Source organism: Aquarana catesbeiana, linkage group LG07 (assembly GCF_042186555.1).
Source record: "Aquarana catesbeiana isolate 2022-GZ linkage group LG07, ASM4218655v1, whole genome shotgun sequence".
Classification (NCBI taxonomy): Eukaryota; Metazoa; Chordata; class Amphibia; order Anura; family Ranidae; genus Aquarana; species Aquarana catesbeiana.
Window position 1 is genome coordinate 137,975,235 of NC_133330.1, and position 22,849 is coordinate 137,998,083.

At 44.2% G+C, this 22,849-nt stretch overlaps 1 protein-coding gene across 6 annotated transcripts in view; it reads right to left on the bottom strand.

Annotated features, from left to right (window-relative positions):
- Positions 1-22,849, bottom strand: part of IFT56 (intraflagellar transport 56) — a 1,103,321-nt gene that overhangs the window by 469,457 nt on the left and 611,015 nt on the right. For all 6 annotated transcript variants that reach the window (XR_012235287.1, XM_073592705.1, XM_073592704.1 and 3 more), the window contains one exon: positions 16,213-16,266. Coding sequence is in view for 5 of the 6 variants with exons in the window: in XM_073592705.1 (XP_073448806.1) it covers positions 16,213-16,266 (54 nt within the window). In the remaining variant the exon portion in view is untranslated. The remainder of the gene's footprint in view (positions 1-16,212; positions 16,267-22,849) is intronic.

Here is a 22,849-nt window from a genome sequence, read left to right on the forward strand (position 1 = left end):
TTTGTGGAAAGAATTGGAACTAGCTCAAATTCCAAAGGGGAACTTACAAAACTTTTTAATGACAGCACACCTCAACACATCACTGGATACTAAATTAGCACCCCCTATCCTAGCATTAATAAGAGCGTGGGTTCATCTCTGAAAATACCAAGAATGGAATAGCAGACTAACCCCCTTGAAACTCCCCTTCTCTGCAATTACCCATTTAATACCCAATATCAACCTTAATACATGGATAGGTAGCGGAATTAATTATCTTGAAGATATATTAGATGGATTACAAATTAAACCATTTAGAACCTTACAATTTAAACATCAGTTACCTCCAGCTGAACAATATAAACGCATGCAAATAGATCACCTACTAAAAAAGAACCCACATATTCTTACTTTATTACCTGATAAAATAACACGATACTATCAAAAAACCTCAATCTCAACTAAAGGCATATCCATCATCTACTCCAGTTTACAAGATAAAAACATATGTGAAAAATCCCAATCAATAATAGCGTGGGAACGGGAAATAGGGGTAGAATACATGACCCAACACTGGGGAAAAACCTTTTGTCTCATTTATACCTCCACAAAAAGCACAAATCTATGGGAAATGCAGCGAAAAATAACACTTAGATGGTATCTCACACCACACCGTATATCCAAGATTTACCCGGTACACTAATCCACATTTTATGGTTATGCCCTCAGCTCCATTTATTATGGTCCCAAGTTGAAAGAATGCTATCTGTTATCACAGGTACCCAACAACCACTAACACCGGGAATGGTAATACTGTCACTTGATTTGCATGCTTACACCCTTGCCCAACAGAATTGTAGTATCACACTTTCTACTAGCTACATGTCTTACTATTCTTAGACACTGGAAAGCACCAACTGTGCAAAAAATTACTAAGGCAATACACACAATTCATACACACGGCACTTAAGAGGTACTACATTCCTCAACGACCGGAAATTATGGAAAGGTATCTAAAAATGTCTTGACTGGTACTCAAAAGGAGCAGTCTTCTAACAATATCTTCTGTAGAACCCTTTTACCCTTTTCAAATGTTCTATAAAAAGGATTAGTTAACCTAGTAAATGTCCAACAACACAGATATCACCCTGAGTGAAATGAGTAGTTCATTGTATGTTAGTTTTATGCTAATGCTTGCAAATGGTCACAACACTCCTAAAATATAGGCACTCTGGTAGAATTACCGAACAGGGGGATAGAACACCACAATCAGGATTCAGCCACTGCAACCACAGAGATCGCATGGGGTGGAACCTAGAGCAAAATCCCTAACTCAGGCTACCAATCAGTTCCTTCTGATAACAGAGTATATAACCCAATATACTGTAAATGGGTCACAAATTATATATTTGACCACAAAACAATGTGTAATGCATTCTATGTGTTTTATTGTGTAACTTGTAAAACTCAATACAAATTATTGAAAGAAACATGTGAGTAAACTGGTGTACAGTATATGGTTTTATAAAATAAACAAACAGACAATTTTGCACTATGACAGTTTTATTCTTCCTTCTTAATAAAAATGAGATATACTTATTAATGAAAGCGAGTCTGTGCAGTGATACAAAGCCTCCTGAAGTGCCACAAAGGGATTTCTGCATGCATGCAAGTCTTGCTGGGTATACAGTGCTTTGCAAAAGTATTCACCCCCCCCCCTCCTTGGCTTTTTACCTATTTTGTTACATTACAGCCTTTAGAATGTTTTTTTAATCTGAATTATATGTGATGGATCAGAACACAATAGTCTAAGTTAGTGAAGTAAAATTAGAAAAATATATACAGAAAACTATTTTTCAGAAATAAAAAAACTGATAATTGGCATGTGTGTATGTATTCACCCCCTTTGTTATGAAGCCCATAAAAAGCTCTGGTGCAACCAATTACCTTCAGAAGTCACATATTTAGTGAAATGATGTCCACCTGTGTGCAATCTAAGAGTCACATGATCTGTCATTACATATACACACCTTTTTGAAAGTCCCTAGAGGTTGCAACACCTAAGCAAGAAGCACCACTAACCAAACACTGCCATGAAGACCAAGAAACTCTCTAAACAAGTAAGGGACAATGTTGTTGAGAAGTACAAGTCAGGCTTAGGTTATAAAAAGTATCCAAATCGTTGATGATCCCTAGGAGCACCATCAAATCTTTCATAACCAAATGGAAAGAACATGGCACAACAGCAAACTTGCCAAGAGACGGCCGCACACCAAAACTCACAGACTGGGCAAAGAGGGCATTAATCAGAGAAGCAGCACAGAAACCTAAGGTAACCCTGGAGGAACTGCAGAGTTCCACAGCAGAGACTGGAGTATCTGTACATAGGACAACAATAAGCCGTACACTCCATAGAATTGTGCTTTATGGCAGAGTGGCCAGAAGAAGGCCATTACTTTCAGCAAAAAACAAAATGGCACGTTTTGCGTTTGCGAAAAGGCATGTGGGAGACACCCAAAATGTATGGAGGAAGGTGCACTGGTCTGATGAGACTAAAATTGAACTTTTTGGCCATCAAAGATGTCTGGCGCAAACCCAACATATCACATCACCCAAAGAACACCATACCCATAGTGAAAGATTGGTGGTGGCAGCATCACGGTGGTGGCAGCATCATGCAGTGGGGATGTTTTTCAGCAGTCGGGACTGGGAAACTGGTCAGAGTTGAGGGAAAGATGGATGGTGCTAAATACTGGGTTATTAAAAACCTGTAGGATAGGACGGAGGTTCACCTTCCAGCAGGACAATGACCCCAAACACACTGCTAAAGCAACACTTGAGTGGTTTGAGGGGAAACATGTAAATGTGCTGGAATGGCCTAGTCAAAACCCAGACCTCAATCCAATAGAAAATCTGTGGTCAGACTTAAAGATTGCTGTTCACAAGCGCAAACCATCCAACTTGAAGGAGCTGGAGCAGTTTTGCAAGGAGGAATGGCAAAAATCCCAGTGGTAAGATATGGCAAGCTCAGAGGCTTATCCAAAGTGACTTGAAGCTGTGATAGCTGCAAAAGGTGGCTCCACAAATTATTGACTTTAGGGGGGTGAATAGTTATGCACATTGACGTTTTATGTTATTTTGACCTATTTGTTGTTTGCTTCACAATAAAAAAAAAAAGAAAAAAACATCTTTAAAGTCGTGGGCATGTTCTGTACATTAAATGATGCAAATCCTCAAACAATCCATGTTAATTCCAGGTTGTGAGGCAACAAAACACGGAAAAAATGCCAAGGGGGTGAATACTTTTGCAAGGCACTGTAGCTTAACTGAGGGTGAGCATCACAGCCAACAGCTAACATGCTCAAAAGACAAAACAAAAAACAAACAAGGAAAAAATAGATAAGGCCCTACAGCCTACACGGCCACATGAAGAACCCAACTGTCGAAGCTGGCTTTTACCAGGTGCTCCGCATAGTAAAACCACATAGTAAAACTTAAACATGTCAGCTGATGTGACAGCCAAGCAGACCTGATTAACGGGACAGCGGTCTCAGAAGGAACAGAACAACAAAACTAGATTTAGACCCCACAGAGTCACCGAGGAAGGCACAGGAGGGACAATGTGAGTGTACCCTGTGAGAAGGCCTGTACTAACAACTGAGAAGCAAGTGACTCTCGGAAAGAGAACTGCTAAGGTGAGATTTGACCCAAGATGGTACACAAGGCCTAAACGCTGATCCAGACCAAAATTGGAGAAAAGCCAGGTCTGTCCCATGAAGTACTTTCTGGGATGGAACTTCCTAGCACACCACACCAAGCGAAGCATCCCTTCCAGGTGTGATGGTGGACCTTGAGAGAAGTAGTTTTCCTAGCATGCAGAAGCTTAGAATTGACAAATCCTGCAAGGCATGGGAAGCAAGACAGGAGCTTCAGAGTGGTGGGGGTATACATCACATTGAACTAATCCAATGGAGTAACCAGAGCCTCCTCTGCAAAGGCCCAAGGATCCTGGCCCTGGTGACAAATCGCTCCAGTTTATTGCTGAACCTGGAAGCCAAGAGGTCCATGTCCAGCATTGCTCCCCTGTGAATGAGACCCTGAAACACCTCCAGGAAGCGAGACCATTGACTGAAGAAATTTGCCAATTTTCAACACCTAAGGTGTGTATGGCAATCAGGACCAGAACATGAAGTTTCTGTTTTTCTTCAGCAGAAGACTGCTCAGACATACCACGAAAGGGAAGCCCTGGAACCAAAGAGTGCTATTACAGGGAGCAGCACCTTGGTAAAGATCCTTTGTGCAGTATACAGCCTAAAAGGAAGGGCGACAAATTGTTTATGTTGCATACCCACCATAAAATGCAGAGAGCGGAGGCGCAGAAGTCTCCAAGATGGTGTCTTAAGCCAGGAGCTCCACTTTGCACGGCCATACGGCGCACCTAGCGGGTACACAGGGTCCCAGGACCCACCACACTGGCACCATCCGACGGCGGAAAGCCCCGGGAATGGACACCTGTCAGGGGGCTCAGCCCGGGGCCGCAATTCAACACTGCAGCCAATCGGGCCAAATCCAAGATGGCAGGCGCCACGCAGCCACACACTTCAGGCATAGAGAAGCTCTCCAGACTCAGGCAAACCCTCGCTCCAGCTACCCTAATCTTCACCCTTGGGACCCACGTGAGTAACCACCAGACTGTGGCCCCCTCCCCAGCCTCCACAGAATCCCTCATTGAACACTCTATGGAGGATCTCCTGGATTCCCCTCGGGGGCCTCACCTATCTGATCAACAGATATGCCATCTCCAGCTGACCTGTCCCCCAATTCCATACTCACAGCTCCTGACCTTTTCATGAAATTGTCAGACCTGCTGGACCGGGGACTAGCACAAACAGAAGCCAAAATCACCGGTGATATCACCGGGAATACTTCCAGTACCTGGGATCCAGGATGGAAGCTATAGAAATAAGCTGGACATAACTTTCTATAAAACTAAACAGAAATCTGACCATATTCAGGTTCTCCAGGATCAACAGGACACTGCCTTATCCAGGATTGACGACCTGGAAAATAGATCCAGGAGACAGAATTTCCGAATCAGAGGCCTCCCGGAATCACCGACACCTTGTCTGTCTTGCAGGATTTCATCAAACAATTGATTCCCAAATTGGAGATAGACTCACAGGACCTTGGGCCCTCCAAGAAAAGATGGCTCCCCAGAGACATAGTGGTGAAACCCCATTTTTTCTCCATCAAGAAGTGATGAAGCTGTGTAGCTTCCAATCTTCCCTAAATTGCCGAGGGCATGCCATACAGGTCTTTGCTGACATCTCAAAAACCACAATTCAAAAAAGGAGAACCTTGAAACCTCTCCTAACAGTGTTATCTCCTTTGCTTTAAAGTTCGACTTCAAAAGGAAAGACGCATTCCTTACACAGCTGTTGCCTGACCACTTCATTTTTGTCACTTTGTTTGGGTCAACCTGTTCCACTCTGTGCTGTGATCCTGAATTTCTGGGACGTCTCCCGGGGGGGGGGTCGGATCCTTCCCCTATAGGGGGAGGAAGCGAGCCACCCAGGACCACGTGCCTGAGACCAAAATGTCACCCCATACATTAGCAATCTTTTGCAGTTGTTATTTCAGTGCGCCGAGGCCAAGGCAGTTTTGCCATGCCTCCCCCTACCCCATGGATTTGGTTTCACCTTCTCCCTGGGGCAGGTTTCTAGCCCCCCCCCCCCCCCCCCGAGGGACTGGACATATATTTTGTCGTTTACCAGGCAGCAGGACCCGCTATGCCTGCTGTCTTCTCAGGCTTCCCGGAGGCCTGAGTACCTTACCCTATCTTCTCCTCCTTTTCTTCTTTCTCATCTTTATCCCTTTTCAGCCAACTGCCAGACCCTGTGTAGAACACCCATCTTCCAGGTGGTTGCAGCTTCCAAGCACAAAAGCCACCAGGACCAGTCCCACAGCTCCCCACAGGTGAGTGATGGTGAATTAGGTATAGGTCTGACACTCCAGCTCCATGATGAGTTATGCCGCGTACACACAGCCGGACTTGTCAACGAGCTAAACTCCGTCGGAATTTCTGATGGAGAGATTTAGAACATGTTCTATATCTGAGTCCGTCGGAAATGCCGACAGAAAAAGTCCGATGGGGCATACACACGGTCGGAATGTCCAACCGAAAGCTCCCATCGGACTTTTTCTGTCGGGAAATCCGGCCGTGTGTACGCGGCATAAGGCACTGCAAGCTGCTCCCTTGAGAGTAGCAACTCATAATGCCCAAGGGTTAAACTCCCCCACCAAACGCAGAAAGGTCCTTAACTACATGAGATTCTCTTCCAACAAGAAACACATTTTCCGATCGGGTACAATCCATCCTTCATTCACTCTCATTTTCCCCTATCCAATGCAGAGGATAAAACCAGAGGGGTAGCTATTCTCATCTCAAGGAGCTGTAGATTCACTTTGAGATCAGAACACAGATCCTGAGGGCAGATTCCTCCTAATTAAAGGGACCATAGACGATCACCTCTACTCCTTTGTGTACTACTACGCCCCTAATCCTGGCCAATTTGTCTGCGCACTCTTTAAGACCTTAGGCCCCCAGTTAGAAGGTTCTATAATCTTCGGGGGGGCCTTTGAACCTTCGACCAAGGCTTAGATAAATCTAAACCTCCCCACGCTCAAATTATTCGCCCAACCAGGAGCAGTTCCAAGATTGGCAAAATGATCTTTCAGCTGGGCCTCACTGATATTTGGAGAGAATTGAACCCCGCAAAAAAAAAAAAAAAGACTACACGCACTTCTCCCATTCACACCAGAATTGACCACCTCCTGGTCTATAATGCTTTAATCCCTTCAGTGCTTAGAGTGCATATTACAGATACGGTCTAGTCAGACCACTCCATGGTCGTTATTACTAACTGACCCCTCAACCTAAAATTTCCCCACTGGAGACTTAATGAAGCCATCCTAAATGACCCCATCAGGAAAATCAAGATAGAAAAGGCCCTCATAGAATACTTCACCCTTAATGTCAACGGTGTTTCAGTTGAAACTTTATGGGTGGCGCATAAAGCCACAATAAGGGGCAAAATCATGCAAATTGCATACCCAACTCAAAAAAGCAAAACGTGCAGACATGGAGAAATTAAAGAACTGCTCCTCTCTGAGTAGATCATAAGAAAGACCCATCTTGAGTCCCCACCTCCCTTCTAGATGCAGCCCGTCTGCAACTGAACTTAGCACTGACAGCCGATGCAGAGAAAAGTATTAGATGGAGCGGGCGAAATATTACCAAAGAGACAAGACAGGTTCCCTCCTGGCTTCCAGGCTTACACCTCGTTCCAGCACTTATTCCTTCCCTGTAACTTAAGATTGCAGGTAGGCCCCTGACAGTGAACTCCTTGAGCATTATGCAGACCTTTCACAAGTTCTATAAGAACCTATACAGAGTACAACACGCTGAAAGTCCTTCGGATTTATCTAGCTTTCTTGATAATCTCCCAAGCCTGACCTTGGCGGCAGAACATAGAGACAGACTCAAAGCCCCCTTCTCTACAGAGGAGGTGTTGGAGGTGATTAAAAAAAAACTCAGCCCCGGGACCAGACAAGTTTTCAATTCCCTACTACAGAACTAAATTTTTTAACGCCAAAACCAAAGGAGACCCTCTTGACACAGTTAAACTACGCATTTATACCGTCATCCCAAAACCAGACAAAGGCCCGGGTGAGGGGAGCAATTACAGGCCAATATCCCTGATCAATAATGATTTAAAGATCATGACTAAAGTCATGGCCAATCGCCTTGCTTCCTTTATAGGCGCATACATTCATAAAGATCAAGTGGGGTTTATCCCAGGAAAACAGGGCCCAGACCAAATTAGGAGAGCAGTAGACATTGTCACCCTCTTACAATCAGGTTGGAATGGCAATTCTAAACAGGCAGGTATGTTTCCGTTGTTGGATCTTCAGAAGGCATTCGATTCCGTCTCTTGGCCTTACCTGTTTGCCCTAATGGACCACTGGGGATTTGGTCCTCATTTTACAGGCCTTCTCAGGGCATTATATTCTACGCCTGAAGCTAGGATTCGCCTACAGGGCCTCTATTCAGATCCCTTTAAAATAGCTAAAGGCACTCGCCAAGGCTGCCCATTATCTCCATTGATCTTCGCCATTGCAATAGAATCCCTGGCAATTGCCATCCGCACAAACCCAAACATAGCAGGGGTCAATTGTGGCCCCAACACACAAACGTGGTCTCTTTGCAGATGACCTACTTTTCATCAGCTCCCCGGTCACCTCCCTTCCTGTCATATGCAAACTCTTAGATTTCCCAAGGTCTCAGGACTGCGGGTTAACTACAACAAATCACAAGCACTAAAATATCTCTCTCTGGCCATCACTGGTGGCCCAGCTGAAGGAATCCTTTCAATTTGAATGGAGCAAATCTACCATTAGGTACCTAGAGATAAACCTTACGCCCAAGTTTGAACAATTGTATTCTGCTAACTATCCCCCCATATACCGGAAGCTAGAAGCAGACCTTAAAGCTTGGGCCCAATACGAACTCTCTTGGTTGGGCAAAATTAACTCCATCAAAATGACTCTCCTCTCGAGACTCTTATACCTTTTTCGCTCTCTTCCAATTCTAATCAGGAAGGACCACTTGAGCTTGTTCCAAAGCAAAATCATTAAATTTGTCTGGGGTAAGTCAGGACACCGAATCTCGTGACACACGCTTTTCAGACTAGGGACTAGAGGTGGACTGGGTCTCCCAAATCTGCTCTGGTATTACCAGGGCGAGAGACTTGCCCAGCTTTCCACAGTATACTCTAAGATGGTCAAACAGGACTGGGTAGACATTGAGAGCCAGGTAGCTCCCTCTCACACCCTAGACTTTCTTCCATGGAGTCCACCCGCAAATCGCCCTCCCATTCTTTCCCCCTCACTGACCCAGGCTATAGCCCTGTGAGATAAGCTCAAGCGGTCCTCATCTCTGGTATCTGATAGCACACCCTTAGCTCATATATTCCACAATCTGGACTTTAACCCGGGAATGGAAATTAGGGCCTTCAAGTGGTGGCTGGATAAGGGGATGTACTGGATCGGACACTTTTTCACCTCTGCAGGCCCCATATCTTTAGCCTACTGTGTTAATAAACTGGATATACCTGACTCAGAACAGTTCAGGTTCCAGCAAATATCTCATTACCTTCACTCTATTTGGTCAATGAAACCTAACCTCCCTCAGTTTTCACCCTACGAACAATAGTGTGGTCAAGTCATGGAGCGGAGGGGAAGCATTTCCATAATATACTTGTCACTTGCTCAAACCACTTCAAAACCCCCTTACATGCTAGCTTGGGAAGCTGATCTTCAGGAACAATGGGATCTGGACACATGGCACAGGGCCTTCTCTAGATCCTATAAGGGTATACTCAACACCTCCCTAATGGAAGCCACTCTGAAAGTCATCACTAGATGGTAGATGATTCCGTCAAAACTCTCCACTATCTTCCCTTTGGTGTCCCCTCTCTGTTTTCTAAGGGTGTCAGATGAAGGGAACCATGTTACACGTATGGTGAGCTGTCCCAAAATCAGAAGCTTTTGGAACAAAATCTTCCAAATAATTTCCAAGGTTACGGGGTTCTCAATTCCCAAGCCTCCATCAACAGCCCTCCAGAAATCCCATATCCCTAAGATTTTGAAATACTCTCAAAATCTTCTTTATCCTCCTAGGCACCAAACTCTTCATAGCCAAAGCATGGAAGCTCCCCAAGGTCTCCAATCAAGCAGAAAAACGTAACATCTCCTGGATTATGTTACAAGAGAAATTGGTGAACTCCTTACTGGACACCTCCCACCAGTTCCAGGAGACTTGGGAACCCTGGGCCAACTATATAGGAATCCACAAACCCCCTAGTTTCTCCCAATCCTAAGTGTTATCATTGGTGCTCTGGCGGCTGAGCCTCTTTTCTGACCTCCTTTTTCCTCCTTTCCTCTTTCGGTCCTGGTCTTTTTTCCTTACTATCCTCGCCCTACTAGATCCTCTTCCCTGTATTGCAGTTCTGTTCTTGATACACAATGATACTTCTTTCTCCATGAGACGCTTCCATTACTATGTTCCTTAAATCCTAAAGCAGACTAGGGGCATAGTACAATCTCTTGTTTCTCATTTTGTTTGTTTTGTTTGATCCATATGCTAGAGGATCCTCAGGGGGTGGAACCGAGGGGGGAGCCCCTGCCAATCCCCTACTGCACAGCTAGCTCCATCTCGGGGTGCAGTTGGTGGACGGGTCTTGATCACCCCCCTTGGTCTCCACCGTCCTAAGTTTATGATATGCTCAACATGCCGGCTCCTTAATTCTCTAGTCACTGACCTATTGATCCAGTTATAGCCTCTCAGTCTCTTTGGATGTTATCTTGATGTTCTTTATGTCATTGCATCTATGTGTTTTGTTACTCTTATGAAAAACAATAAAAAATCTTTGAAAGTAAAATGCAGACAGTGTTAATATACCAGAAAAATAGGAAAGTGCAAATGAGGCCGGGAAATCATCTAGATTAAGAGAAGCAAGTACAAACCAGGCATGCTGTATATGTAACTTTGCACCTGAAGGAATCTTTACTAATCTTTTGATTTAAATATGGGTGAAATGCCTCCTTTTGCCTTGGGGACAACAAGCAAAAATCTTGGAAACTTTCTGCTTGTCAGGGAGAGGAGAGGTCCATCCACCTTGGAAGAGAGGTTGGCAAATTTGACAGCATGAAGCAACTGGAGGGCAGGGAGTAAAACTCCAAATTACAGTCCCTGGATACGACATTCAGGACCCATGCATCAGAAATGTCTGACACTAGATGACTGCAAAGCAAACAAATGCTCCCCCACCTGACAAGCAGGGGCACCCCTTTATCGAGAAAAAGGCTTACTCCCAAACTTGGTGGGTTTTGAAAAGCCAGAGCTTATGATGGAACAGAGTTCTCAGCTTTGACTTTGTACTCAGGCCTCCATGAGCTCCTTAGTATTAGGTAGCTAATAATTTGCCAAATAGGTGTTCCCCATAAGAGGACATCTGCTCCAGATGCTTCTTCTTCATGTGCAGCCCTTCCATGTGCTCCTTGATGAGAAGGCCAGTTAAAGGTGTGGGCAGTGGCCATTTGTTTGTTCTGTTGAAATACTGGCGAGGGGATGCACTGGACACCTTTGCTTCCATTATGTTATGTGCTGGGTGTCCAGTGCGCCCCTGTGCCTTTAAGGAGGGGTGGGCTCCCACCGGGGATACCTGCCCTCTATTTATCCATTTATATGCATGTACTTCCACTGTGGAGGTTCTCAAAAATGTATAGAGTAAGGACTGCAGATAATACTGGGATGCCGTGAAGTGGCTCTGCAGCTTACGCATGTATTTGCAAATGTGTGCAAACTAAACCCCTGTTTTTAACGAAAACTGTTAGGCAGGATAATTTTGTTTTTTGCATGCTGGTTGGTGAGTTGAGCTGGGAATTTTCTTTGGGTTTGTTTGTCAAGACGCTTCTTGCACAGGAGCTCAGCAAACCAGCATTTGACCCAAAGAATTTCTCAAATGAACCTAAAGGAGTCCTATCCTAGCTACCTATTTTCTGCCAGCTTGTCAACATAATAGTGCAGGGCCATAGGGAAGCTGCTGGGGTACAGAAGAATCTGTTAGTGTGGATCCAGAGTCCCAAGCCATGGATTTGAACCACTCGGCTTTAGTCTGGCACATGGCCATGGTGTCAATGGCAGGCTGCATAGTAGGGCCATCCCCAGACAATAGGACCTTGCAAGGGGCTTCTAACCTCTTGTCAGTGGGATCTTTGAATACAGGAACATTCTCAACAGGGACCATCATTGGTTTTGCTAATGCAGGAAATGGTTGAGTCTACAAAAGGAAAACCCCACTTCTTCAAGAACCCCTCCTCAATTAAATATTGCTGGGCAAAACATTTGCTAAGGTCTACACAAAATGCTCAAGTTTTAGACACATGAGCACTACATCAAATGGGATAGAAACGGTATCCTTGGGTTTAGGAGAAATTTTCTCCTCCTGAGCCAAGTCTACAGAACTAGACGTTGCACCATACTCATCTTACTCATCCAAAAGCACAGGGGCAGACAGAGGAAGATCACTGGGAAAGGATGAGGGTGTCAGGAAAGGTTCCCTCCGCTGGTAATATCTATCATTTGGCGCGCAGTACTGAGGTCCACCAGCAGGTGTCTCCTGGCAGTTTGGAACTGTCAGGAGAGCCTTTCCCTGTTGGTATTATGTGATCTTTGGGCCGGGTTATCCCGAACCTGAACCTTGATTCCTGAACCTGTTTGTATCTGTTCCTGTATCCCTGGATCCTTGCCCTGCAGCCTGATTCCTTCCATCTTGTTCCCTGTCGGTTTAATCCTGGCCCCCCATCTGCTGATCTCCTGTTTATAAACCTGGCCTGGCTTGACTATGTACTGGTTGGTTTATTATCACTGTTTGATTGTTCAGTTTGTTCACTCTGTTTGTATTGGTGGTGTGTCTTACTTACTTTTACCTATTTATGTCTGGTAGTCACACAGTACTGGTTACATCTGGTTTATGACAGAATACCAGGGCCATCCCTGACCAGAAGTGGCTACACAGGGGAACCATCTTGATTCAGTTTGCTTGCAAACATGAATGCCGATGATTGCTGACAAAAAACAAAAATAAAAGCTGCGCTTAAGATAAAATAAAAGATATACAGTATAGTGAAATCTAAGCAGCCTGCATCGAGATCTAGTCTCCAAATCCCACCATAAACAATAATACAAAAAAGATGCGGCGCTAATACATATTTATAACCTGTGAAATAAATTCATATAGTGATCAAAAATAATAGTGCAAAATAAGTGATATCAAACTTTAGTGTCCCAGAATTAATTGTAGACAAGTATAGATAAACAAGTGGAGTCCAAAATCCAAAAAAAAGAAAAAAGAAAAGTCCGTGATATAGCAAGAAATAAAGTGCCAGAAAGGGCCACAACAAAGATGAGGATGCAGTGGGGAGAATCTTCTGTGGGTCCTCACACCCGAGGTGGAATATCGAATATGCTTACCAGATCCCATTGACCGCCATTACAGCGGTCGCCGGGATGTAGCCCAGCTCCAGAGGCGCCTCTGGAGCTGGGCTACATCCCGGCGACCGCAATACGGAGCTGTCTGTACTATATTATGCGATGGATTGTTCTTTTTCTCTTTGAATCCTGAGATATCAACCATCGCCCATCGGTAACATTAAGCTGAGGTTGTGGGGAGCCCCAAAATTTCCCTGTGCTGTTTTTGACCGCTGTAATGGCGGTCAATGGGATCTGGTAAGCATATTCGATATTCCACCTCGGGTGTGAGGACCCACAGAAGATTCTCCCCACTGCATCCTCATCTTTGTTGTGGCCCTTTCTGGCACTTTATTTCTTGCTATATCACGGACTTTTCTTTTTTCTTTTTTTTTGGATTTTGGACTCCACTTGTTTATCTATACTTGTCTACAATTAATTCTGGGACACTAAAGTTTGATATCACTTATTTTGCACTATTATTTTTGATCACTATATGAATTTATTTCACAGGTTATAAATATGTATTAGCGCCGCATCTTTTTTGTATTATTATGAATGCCGATGAGATTATTTATTTTTCTCTGCTGGCATCTGAAAGTGGTGATTATTGCCGCCAGGCTTTAAAAAGATGGTCTACTCTGGCTCCATGTTCATTAGATGACAGGAAAAGTAATTGATGGGATATATGTTCCTTCACGGATTCTTAGATTTACAATCTAAGGTAATACCAGCAAAAACTTCAGGGTAAAGAAGAATAGTTCTTTACCCTGTGTTGGTAAAATCTGTTCCGGGGCTGGTTTTATTGGGAGTCTGATAGAACTCTGGGTGGGACAGACTCCCAAGTCATTGGACCGCAGCTTAATGTTTTCCTTTCAGGTCTTGATTAAGGCAGCTGGTCCTAGCTCTCAGAGAGAGAGTGTGTGTCTCCATGTGAGGAGGCAACTAGGAGCATGGCTGCTTGTTTTCCCTAACTTTGGCTACAAAGTGTTTGTTTGGAAGGACATTCACTACATAACCAAGGACTGGTCAGACTACAGACACAGTAAGGCTCGGTAGAGCAGAAGTTTATTTTTGTTTGATTGACGGCAAGATGCCCTTTTTCTTCTGTTTGGAAATCTCCTGTGCATTAAATATGTTTTTTTCCTAAAGAGACTGTGACTTTGTCCCTGCCTTGAGTATGATCCCCTACACTACGTAATCATGTGTATAAAAACCTTCAATTTGGTCAAATAAAACAAAACTGTTATTTTGGAAAGATGCTGAGTGTACTTTTGTGTCTGCAGTAGTTATTAATTTGGAACCACTAATCAATAGGAGGATAGGAGTTGCCTACGTATAAAAATTCCCAGAACAGGCTGCAGAAAGGACGTCAAATGTAAAACCGAAAAAGATGCCGGACTCTCCTGCCACTATCTGCAACAGAATGAGTCACAGCCAGCACTCCATAATTAACCCTGAGGAGAATGAAGCACAACAGCGCATAATGCTCCTATGTTATTTGAGGGTGGATTGTAGGGATAAGCCTCATCCAGATCTTTGCCCTCCTGCTGGGCTCACTCCTTAAAGTGGTTGTCAACCCTAACATACCACTTTTACCTACAGAAAGTGTTTCCACCGCTCAGGCTGACACTGACCCAGGTGTAAGTAGAAGTTTCAGAGCAGAAGAGCTCCAGGTGCTGGCTGAATGCTAAGCAAAGCAGGCTTGAATGGAGGAGAAGATTTGGATGCCGCACACTGGATGTAGTCAAAAAACTTCACGGCTATGAGTAAGCACTCAGTCCTGAGTGCGAAACGCGTCAGTTTACCTGTACTTTCTGCATGACAGTCTTGTTGTTTTGATGATCCCATTTTTTCAATAAAGTGAAGTTTTTTGACTACATCCAGTGTGCGGCATCCAAATCTTCTCCTCCATTCAAGCCTACTTTTACCTACAGGTAAGCCTATAGTAAGGCTTTCCTGTAGGTACTGGAAATATCTCCTAAACCTGCAGGGTTTGGGAGATACCGTAGTGTACCATATACTCTTGCGCCGACGTCATTGGCGCATGCGCACCTAAGGAAATATTTGTGCCGTTTCTACAGGGCCCATGTTGTGACTGTCGGCTCCCGCGCGCATGCGTGGGAGTGATGCCATGTGACTCCGGGGCCCCAAAGGGAAGAGGGGTGAAGATGGATGCTTCCACCAGCGAGAACATCGCAGGCTTCATTTGCAGGCAAGTGCCACATAATGGGCTAGTATGCAATGCATACTAGCCCATTATGCTTTTACTTTGCAGGGAACAAAAGAGGAAGTAAAGCCTATCAGGCTTTACTTCCTCTTTAAGGAGGCTTATAGCAGTTGGACTACGGCCTTGGACCTGTAAAGCACCCTGCAGCTAGTTCAAAATGTTGCACTACATGCCAAGGTAAGTGCCTAATGCAAGATCCAGTGCCAGGAACAATGTTACAGGCCAGCCACACATTTAGTTCCCCCCTGTATCCAGGTACAGTCCTCCAAGGCTCAACCAAGGAGTCAACCAAGCCAAAAAGTTGCAAAAAGAAGATGCAGTGGCTATATGCCAGGTAGAAATCTTGCAAGAAAAGTCTTGAGGAAAAAACACAAAAGAAAAAAAAAAAGTTGGTTTCTCTAAGCACAGAGAAAAGCCTCCCATTCACCTAGCAAATAAATGAATGCATGAAGTGTCCAACCACCAGAAGGCAGCTGCCTAACCCATTGCTTACAGAATTACCACCCTGCCTCCTGTGATGTACAACTTATAAATATTGATAAGCATCTTTGGAAAAGACTGGCAATATATTAGCTAATTTTGCAGCTTTTTCATTTTGCAGATTATAAAATCTTATAAAGATCTTTAAGAACTGTAATCAATACAGTCAGTTATGGTACAATACATATACCACCTAAAAGCAACTTATACTAGTCAAACATAAAAAAAACAACCAATCACCCTAAAATCAAACAGTGCATAAAAGTACTATGAAATTGTAAAAGTCATTACCATTTGTTGAAACCATCCATCATTACTGTGGAGTATTTGTCAAATATTTTTGAAATGTCTGGACAATTGTCTCTGTCCTGTCTGAACAGCATAAAAAAAATAAAAAGATATACTATATTTATCAGTGCAAAAAACTCACCGAGCCCAGTTCTTGTCCAAGAGCGGCATTCACAACACCCTTGAGGATATACTCCTGTATGTTGCAAAGGAAAGGTATTTGTATTACAGTTATTTACAGGTGCTATGCAGAAAAGTACCGTAGATATAAAACTACAATATGCATTTCCTAATTTAAAACATGTAAAAGCAATTAGGATTCCTCTCTATACATGATACAACCATTAGTTATTACATGCTATCACAGAAGTAGATAGCTCAGTTTGAGCTCAGGCTATTAATGCTTCCACAGCTATAATATATTACCAAAAGTATTGGGACACCTGCCTGCACATGAACTTTAATGGCATCCCAGTCTTAGTCTGTAGGGTTCATTATTGAATTGGCCCACCCTTTGCAGCTATAACAGCTTCAACTCTTCTGGGAAAGCTGTCCACAGCGTTTAGGAGTGTATCTATGGGAATGTTTGACCATTCTCTCAGAAGCGCACTTGTGAGGTCAGGAACTGATGTGGACGAGAAGGGCTCGCTCGCAGTCTCCATTCCAATTCATCCCCTTTTGGGTTGAGGTCAGGATTTTGTGCAGGCCAGTCAAGTTCCTCCACCCCAAACTCACTCATCCATGTGCACTGGTCCAAATCATTTGGTGGAGGGGGGATTATGGTTATTTCCAGTGAAGGGAACTCTTAAAGCACCAGCAAACTAAGACATTTTGGACAATGTCTTGCTCCCAACTTTGTGGGAACAGTTTGGGGATGGCCCCTTCCTGTTCCAACATGACTGCATACCAGCGCACAAAGCAAGGTCCATAAAAACATGGATAAGCGAGTTTGCGGTGGAGGAACTTGACTGGCCGGCACAGATTCCTAACCTTGACCTGATAGAATGCCTTTGGGATGAATAAGAGCAAAGACTGCGAGCCAGGCCTTCTCATCCACATCAGTGCCTGACCTCACAAATGCGCTTCTGGAAGAATGATCAAACATTTCCATAGATATACTCCTAAACCTTGTGGACAGTCTTCTCAGAAGAATTGCATAGTAAGTCAGGTTGAAAAAAGACACAAGTCCATCTAGTTCAAGCAAAAAAAAAAAAAATACAATCCCATCTACACAATCCTATATCCACAGTTGATCAGGAGGAAGGCGAAAAAACCCTAGCAAAGCATGATCCAATTTGCTTACAGCAGGGGAAATAAATTCCTTCCTGATCCCCCGAGAGGCAATTGGATATTCCATGGATCAACTTTACCTATTAATGTTAATACCCAGTTATACTATGTAAATTTAGGAAAGAATTCAGACCTTTTCTTAATCCAGGGCCACTTAAAGCGGAGTTCCACCCAAAAATTTAACTTTCGCTTTTCGGAATCCCCCCCCCTTCTGGTGTCACACCTGGTACCTTTCAGGGGGGAGGGGGAAGCAGATACCTGTCTAATACAGGTATTTGCTCCCACTTCCGGCGAAAGATCGCCACAGAATCTGTAGCGATCACGCCATGTCTGGCCCTTCCTCTGTCCCCTTCCCACCACTGTCTTCTGGGAGACGCACAGGTCCCAGAAGACAGCAGGGACCACTCAGAACGTGCAGCGTGACTCGCGCATGCGCAATAGGGAACCAGGCTGTGAAGCTGCAAGGCTTTACTTCCTGATTCCCTTAGTGAAGATGCCGGTGCCTGCACCCGGGAGCCAAGGAACAGGTCAGTTTTCAGATGAGGACATCGCAGGCGCCCTAGACAGGTAAGTGTCCTTATTTTAAAAGGCACCTGCAGCAGTATTTGTAGCTGCTGACTTAATTTTTCTTTTTATTACTGGAACTCCGCTTTAAGTGATTTGGTAACCAGTCGCGGGCCATAATTTAATGAAATGGTTCAAAATGTAGAATTTTTTTATTGCGAATAGCATAATGAAGACTTTAACCACTTACAGACTGATAGATTTTCCCCCTTAATGACCAGGCCATTTTTTGCGATAAGGCACTGCGTCACTTTAACTGAAAATTGCGCGGTCGTGCGACGCAGTACCCAAACAAATGTGACGTCCTTTTTTCCCCACAAATAGAGCTTTCTTTTGGTGGCATTTGATCACGTCTGCGGGTTTATTTTTGCACTATGAACAAAAAAAAGAGCAACAATTTTGAAAAATATTTTTTACTTTTTGCTATAATAAAATATCCCCCCAAAAATAAAAAGGTCTTCATCAGTTTAGGCCAATATGTATGCTTCTACATATTTTGAAAAAAAAATGCAATATGCGTATATTGATTGGTTTGCGCAAATGGATATATTTATGGCATTTTTAATTAATTAATTTATTTTATTAGTAATGGCAGCTATCGGCGATTTTTAGCGGGACTGCGACATTGCGGTGGACAGATCAGACACTTTTTTGGGACCATTGACATTTATACAGCGATCAGAGCTAAAAATTACCACTGATTACTGTATAAATGTCACTGGCAGGGAAGGGGTTAACACTAGGGGCGATCAAGGGGTTAAGTGTGTTCCCTGGGAGTGTTTCTAACTGTAAAGGGGCTGGGCTGACTGGAGGAGACAGATCGCTGTTCCTAATCACTAGGAACAGCAGATCTCTCTCCAACTCAGTCAGACATTGACAGTTACCCGTTCTGGCTCTCGATCCCGCAAACGCGGGTGGCTGGCGGACATCACGGCTGCCAGCCACGCTCATCGGGTCCCCCAACGTACAGCGGACATGCACCTGCTATGGCTCCTTAAAATAGCCGACGTACAACTATGGCGTTTTGCGGGAATGTGCCAACCTGCACGTTATACGGTGGCTGGTTGGCAAGTGGTTAAACAACAATCATAACCATAATTTTCTGTGGGACCAATCCCCATTGTATGTTTACCCACTGTTTAATCACAATCACAAAAAAAAAAAAAAAAAGAGTGGATGACACTAGTGTAAATACTGACTTTTACTTTTTACAAGGACTCTATGTCTATTTCAGCGGTTGCAGGAGGAAAATGGAAAGGATCGGTTCCTGTATATGCTGTCCCTTCTGTCCAAGTGTAAAACAGAATTTGACATGGAGGCTGCACAGGTCCCCTGGAGCATGGGGTGGGGTTGAACCCATTGAAACCCCTGACAGTACACCAGTGGCTGGGGGTGTGTAGTAAAAACACATCTCAACTATGGTGTTTTACCGCCCCCAAATCACAAATGTAAACAAGCCTTTGCTGTCCTGAGCTCCCTATAAGGCTGGTTTCACACTGATGCGCTGTGCTTTACCCACATAGCAGATGCAGTGCGCCTGCGGCTTTCCTGCAGATTAGCCATGCTTTGCCATAGACTTCTACTATATCTTGCAGATGTGGTGCTCTCTCTGAAAGTGCAAAAACACTCCTGCATTCAGAAGTTTTGGTGCACTTTTAGAAAGTGCACCAAACCCAGAGGAAGTAATAGAAGTTTATGGCTCAGTGCAGCTAACCAACAGGAAAGCCACAGGTACACTGAGCTGCACCCGCGGATCAGTGTGAAAGCAGCCTAAAAGTTGTTAACCCTTTTACAGGTGCTCATTGCAAAAGCACACTGCAACCCGCTGATCGCTATCTGGGCTTGCCCACTTGCCATCCCAAAGCATGGGCTTCCCTGGTTTGAGCACCCCTACTCTAATCTGTTGGCACAAAATTTAACTAGTGCAATAAGATGTGCCAAAAACATAACTAAAAAAAGATAGGTGGAATGTGTCTTTCAGTTTTCCAGCAGGTTAATAATATTCTGAGTCCCTTTCAGATTTTTTGCAGGTAATGAAGCAAGGTTGTCTGCTACCCAAAACAGAAAATTATTCGCAATTTTTTTGCAAGGCTGGACTCCTTGTACCTCCTCGCTTGTTGATATAAGCAACTATTGTGATATTATCTGAAAGAATTTGTAGATGACCTTTCACATCTTCTTGGTAGACCTTCAGAGCTCGGCTCACTGCTGTCAGCTCTCTTCAGTTTGGCTTCGTTCTTGGACCACTGACCCTGTGCTATATTGTCCCCCAGATGAGCTCCCCATCTCCAGGAGCTTGCATCTGTGGCCATTCTTAGTGAGACAGGGCGAGTCCACAGAAGACCCCTTTGAGAGATGGATCTGGGATCTCCACTACCACAGAGTAAGTTTCACCCTGATTGAAACTTGTACCAGGCTGTCCAAAGATCCCCTGGAGCCATTCCAAATCCTCAGAAGGAAAAACTGGGAGGGGTCTCTGATGGAGATGTGCCCAAGGCACCACTGGGATGCTAGCTGTCATATGACTGGTCGCTGTCATGACATTGCTCGTTGTGACTAGGTGGTTAATCTGAAGCCATACAGCCTGCTGATCCATCTTGAGAACTTTGTTGTGTGAAAGGAAAATGTTCTGTTCGTGGAAACTATGGTGTAACCCAAAAATCTCACGATCTGAGCTAGAATGCAGTTTGATTTTTCCATATGGATCAGCTAACCCGAAATCTACAGCCAACTCTGAGTGACTGAAAAACACAGCTGCTCTTGGGATGGAGCTCTCAGCAAAAAAACATTAGGATACGGAACTATCATACTTGCTCTCAACCATTACAGGGCAAAAGCTTTTCAAAAGGTCCTTGAAGCCAATAAAGGCCAAATGGAAGTGCTCTGCACTGGAAATGATAGATCCTGGATTCCCTCTCCCTCTCTATCTGTAGAAACTTCAGAAACTCTGCATTAAAAAGGGACAAATCTAGTGTGGCAATAAAATGTTTTGGTTGGAGAACAGATCTGATTGTAAAAAAATGTCTGAATAAAAAACTTCTTGTATTTTATGGACATGCTGAGAGCCTCGAGATCAAGCAAAAAATTCCTGGAGGCTTCTTCACCACAAAAATGTGGGAAAATAATTCATGCCCCTATTCCTCGCTCAAAACCGGGATTAACACTCATTGATCAGCTAGCTCTTCCAATTGGAGAAACAAGGCCCTGGCTCTTTCTGGATCCCTGGGAAGCTTTGTGACCAAGCAGCTTGAGGGTGGATGAAATTTGAATTCCAGCTTATATCCTCTCGACCAGGTTCAGAATGAATCCAATGGAAGTGACTGTTTCCTATTGTAGAAAGAATCATTCCAACCTTCCTCCCACTGGAGTCATTTTGGCTTGGCAGTTTGCCAAGGAGGGATACACAGGACATCTCCTTTTGTTTTTCCCCTTATGGCCAATCCCATGTTTTTGGGGCCTGACCTCCTTCTCAGCCTGACTCTGCACCTTTTGACCACAAAAAACATTTCACATTAGCTGACCTTTTCTTCTTCTCCAGAAAATCCTTCTAACCGTCAGTAGTACAACGAGGGCTGCCTTCAGCTTGAGCTCAAAAAGCTGGTTCCCAGAAAAACGAAGGCTACACAAAGTTTGGAAGCTGAATCCATTGAGCAGGTTTTAAGCCAGAGGATACATCTAGCTGAATTGATCAAACCAGAAGATCTGGTTGACATCTAAACAGATTCAGCTGAGGCATCTGTGATGAAACCTATAGCCCTAAAAACTATAGGGAAATAAACAAGGAGTCGATCCCTAAGAGGACCAGCTCTGTTAAGTGCAATTGCAGCTGTGTAAGCCATAACTCCAAGTTTCTCACCACACAAGTAGTGGCCAAGGTGAGCTTGAGTTTAGAGATGGTGGAATCTCAGGCTCCACGAAGGAGAATTTTGTCTCTCTTGTCCATGGTGTCTTTGACTACCCCCATATCCTTAAAGGCTAAATCAGACTTTTGGAAACCTTGAAAAAAGGGGGCCTCCAACTTAGGACATTTTGTACCAGAGAAGTGCTGGTTCGTTTATCAATGGGGAACTTTCATTTCAAGCTATTGGCCATGTTGTGCCCCCTCTTATGCTAACTTGTACCTGGGGGAGTGGGAGAAGGACTTTTTGTCAAATGATGAGACATCTATGTATACACAGCATATAGTCATGTTGCAAAGATACATAGATGATTTTCTGTTGATATGGGGTGGCCCAGAAAACAAATTAATGAGTTCTCTTAACCACATGAATCATAACCGTTTTAACCTCTTTTTCACAATGACCCACGATCGTTGCAATGGTCGACTTTTTGGATGTGAGCATCCTAAAGGATGAAAATGGTAGAGTCACAAGTAAGTTATTTAGGAAGAACACTGCTGGCAACACCTTGTTGCATGCCAACAGTTTCCATCCAAAATCCCTGAAAAAATCCATACCCTTCAGTCAATTCTTGCGCATTAAACGCAATTGCACTGCAGACATTGACTTCGAATTGGAGGCCGATGCACTTACCAGCAGATTGTTACCAAGAGGATATACAAAAACACGTTTAAAAAAGGCATTCAAGGGGGGGCGTGTCCGGACGAGCAAAGTGGAGGACGTGTTTTGGCTAAGCTCCTCCAAGGCACGGAGAATCCGCCGCCATCTAGGCTCCAATTCTCTCTTGTGAGCCTGCCATACAGCACTTTAACCTCCTGAACTACCCTGCCAAGCATCTATTGGGTTCTTTTTGGCTTTGATTACTCTAAGTGTCTCGGGCCTACAGATCGCTCCCAACAGAGACACTCGCCGCCATCTTGAGGCCTGCGGCCCGATCGGATCCTTCGGCCTGCCGTTTTTGTGACCCGGGAGCTGAGTGGACGCTCATCCCGAAGAGACAGCAGTCATCCTTCCAGGAAACCCGCA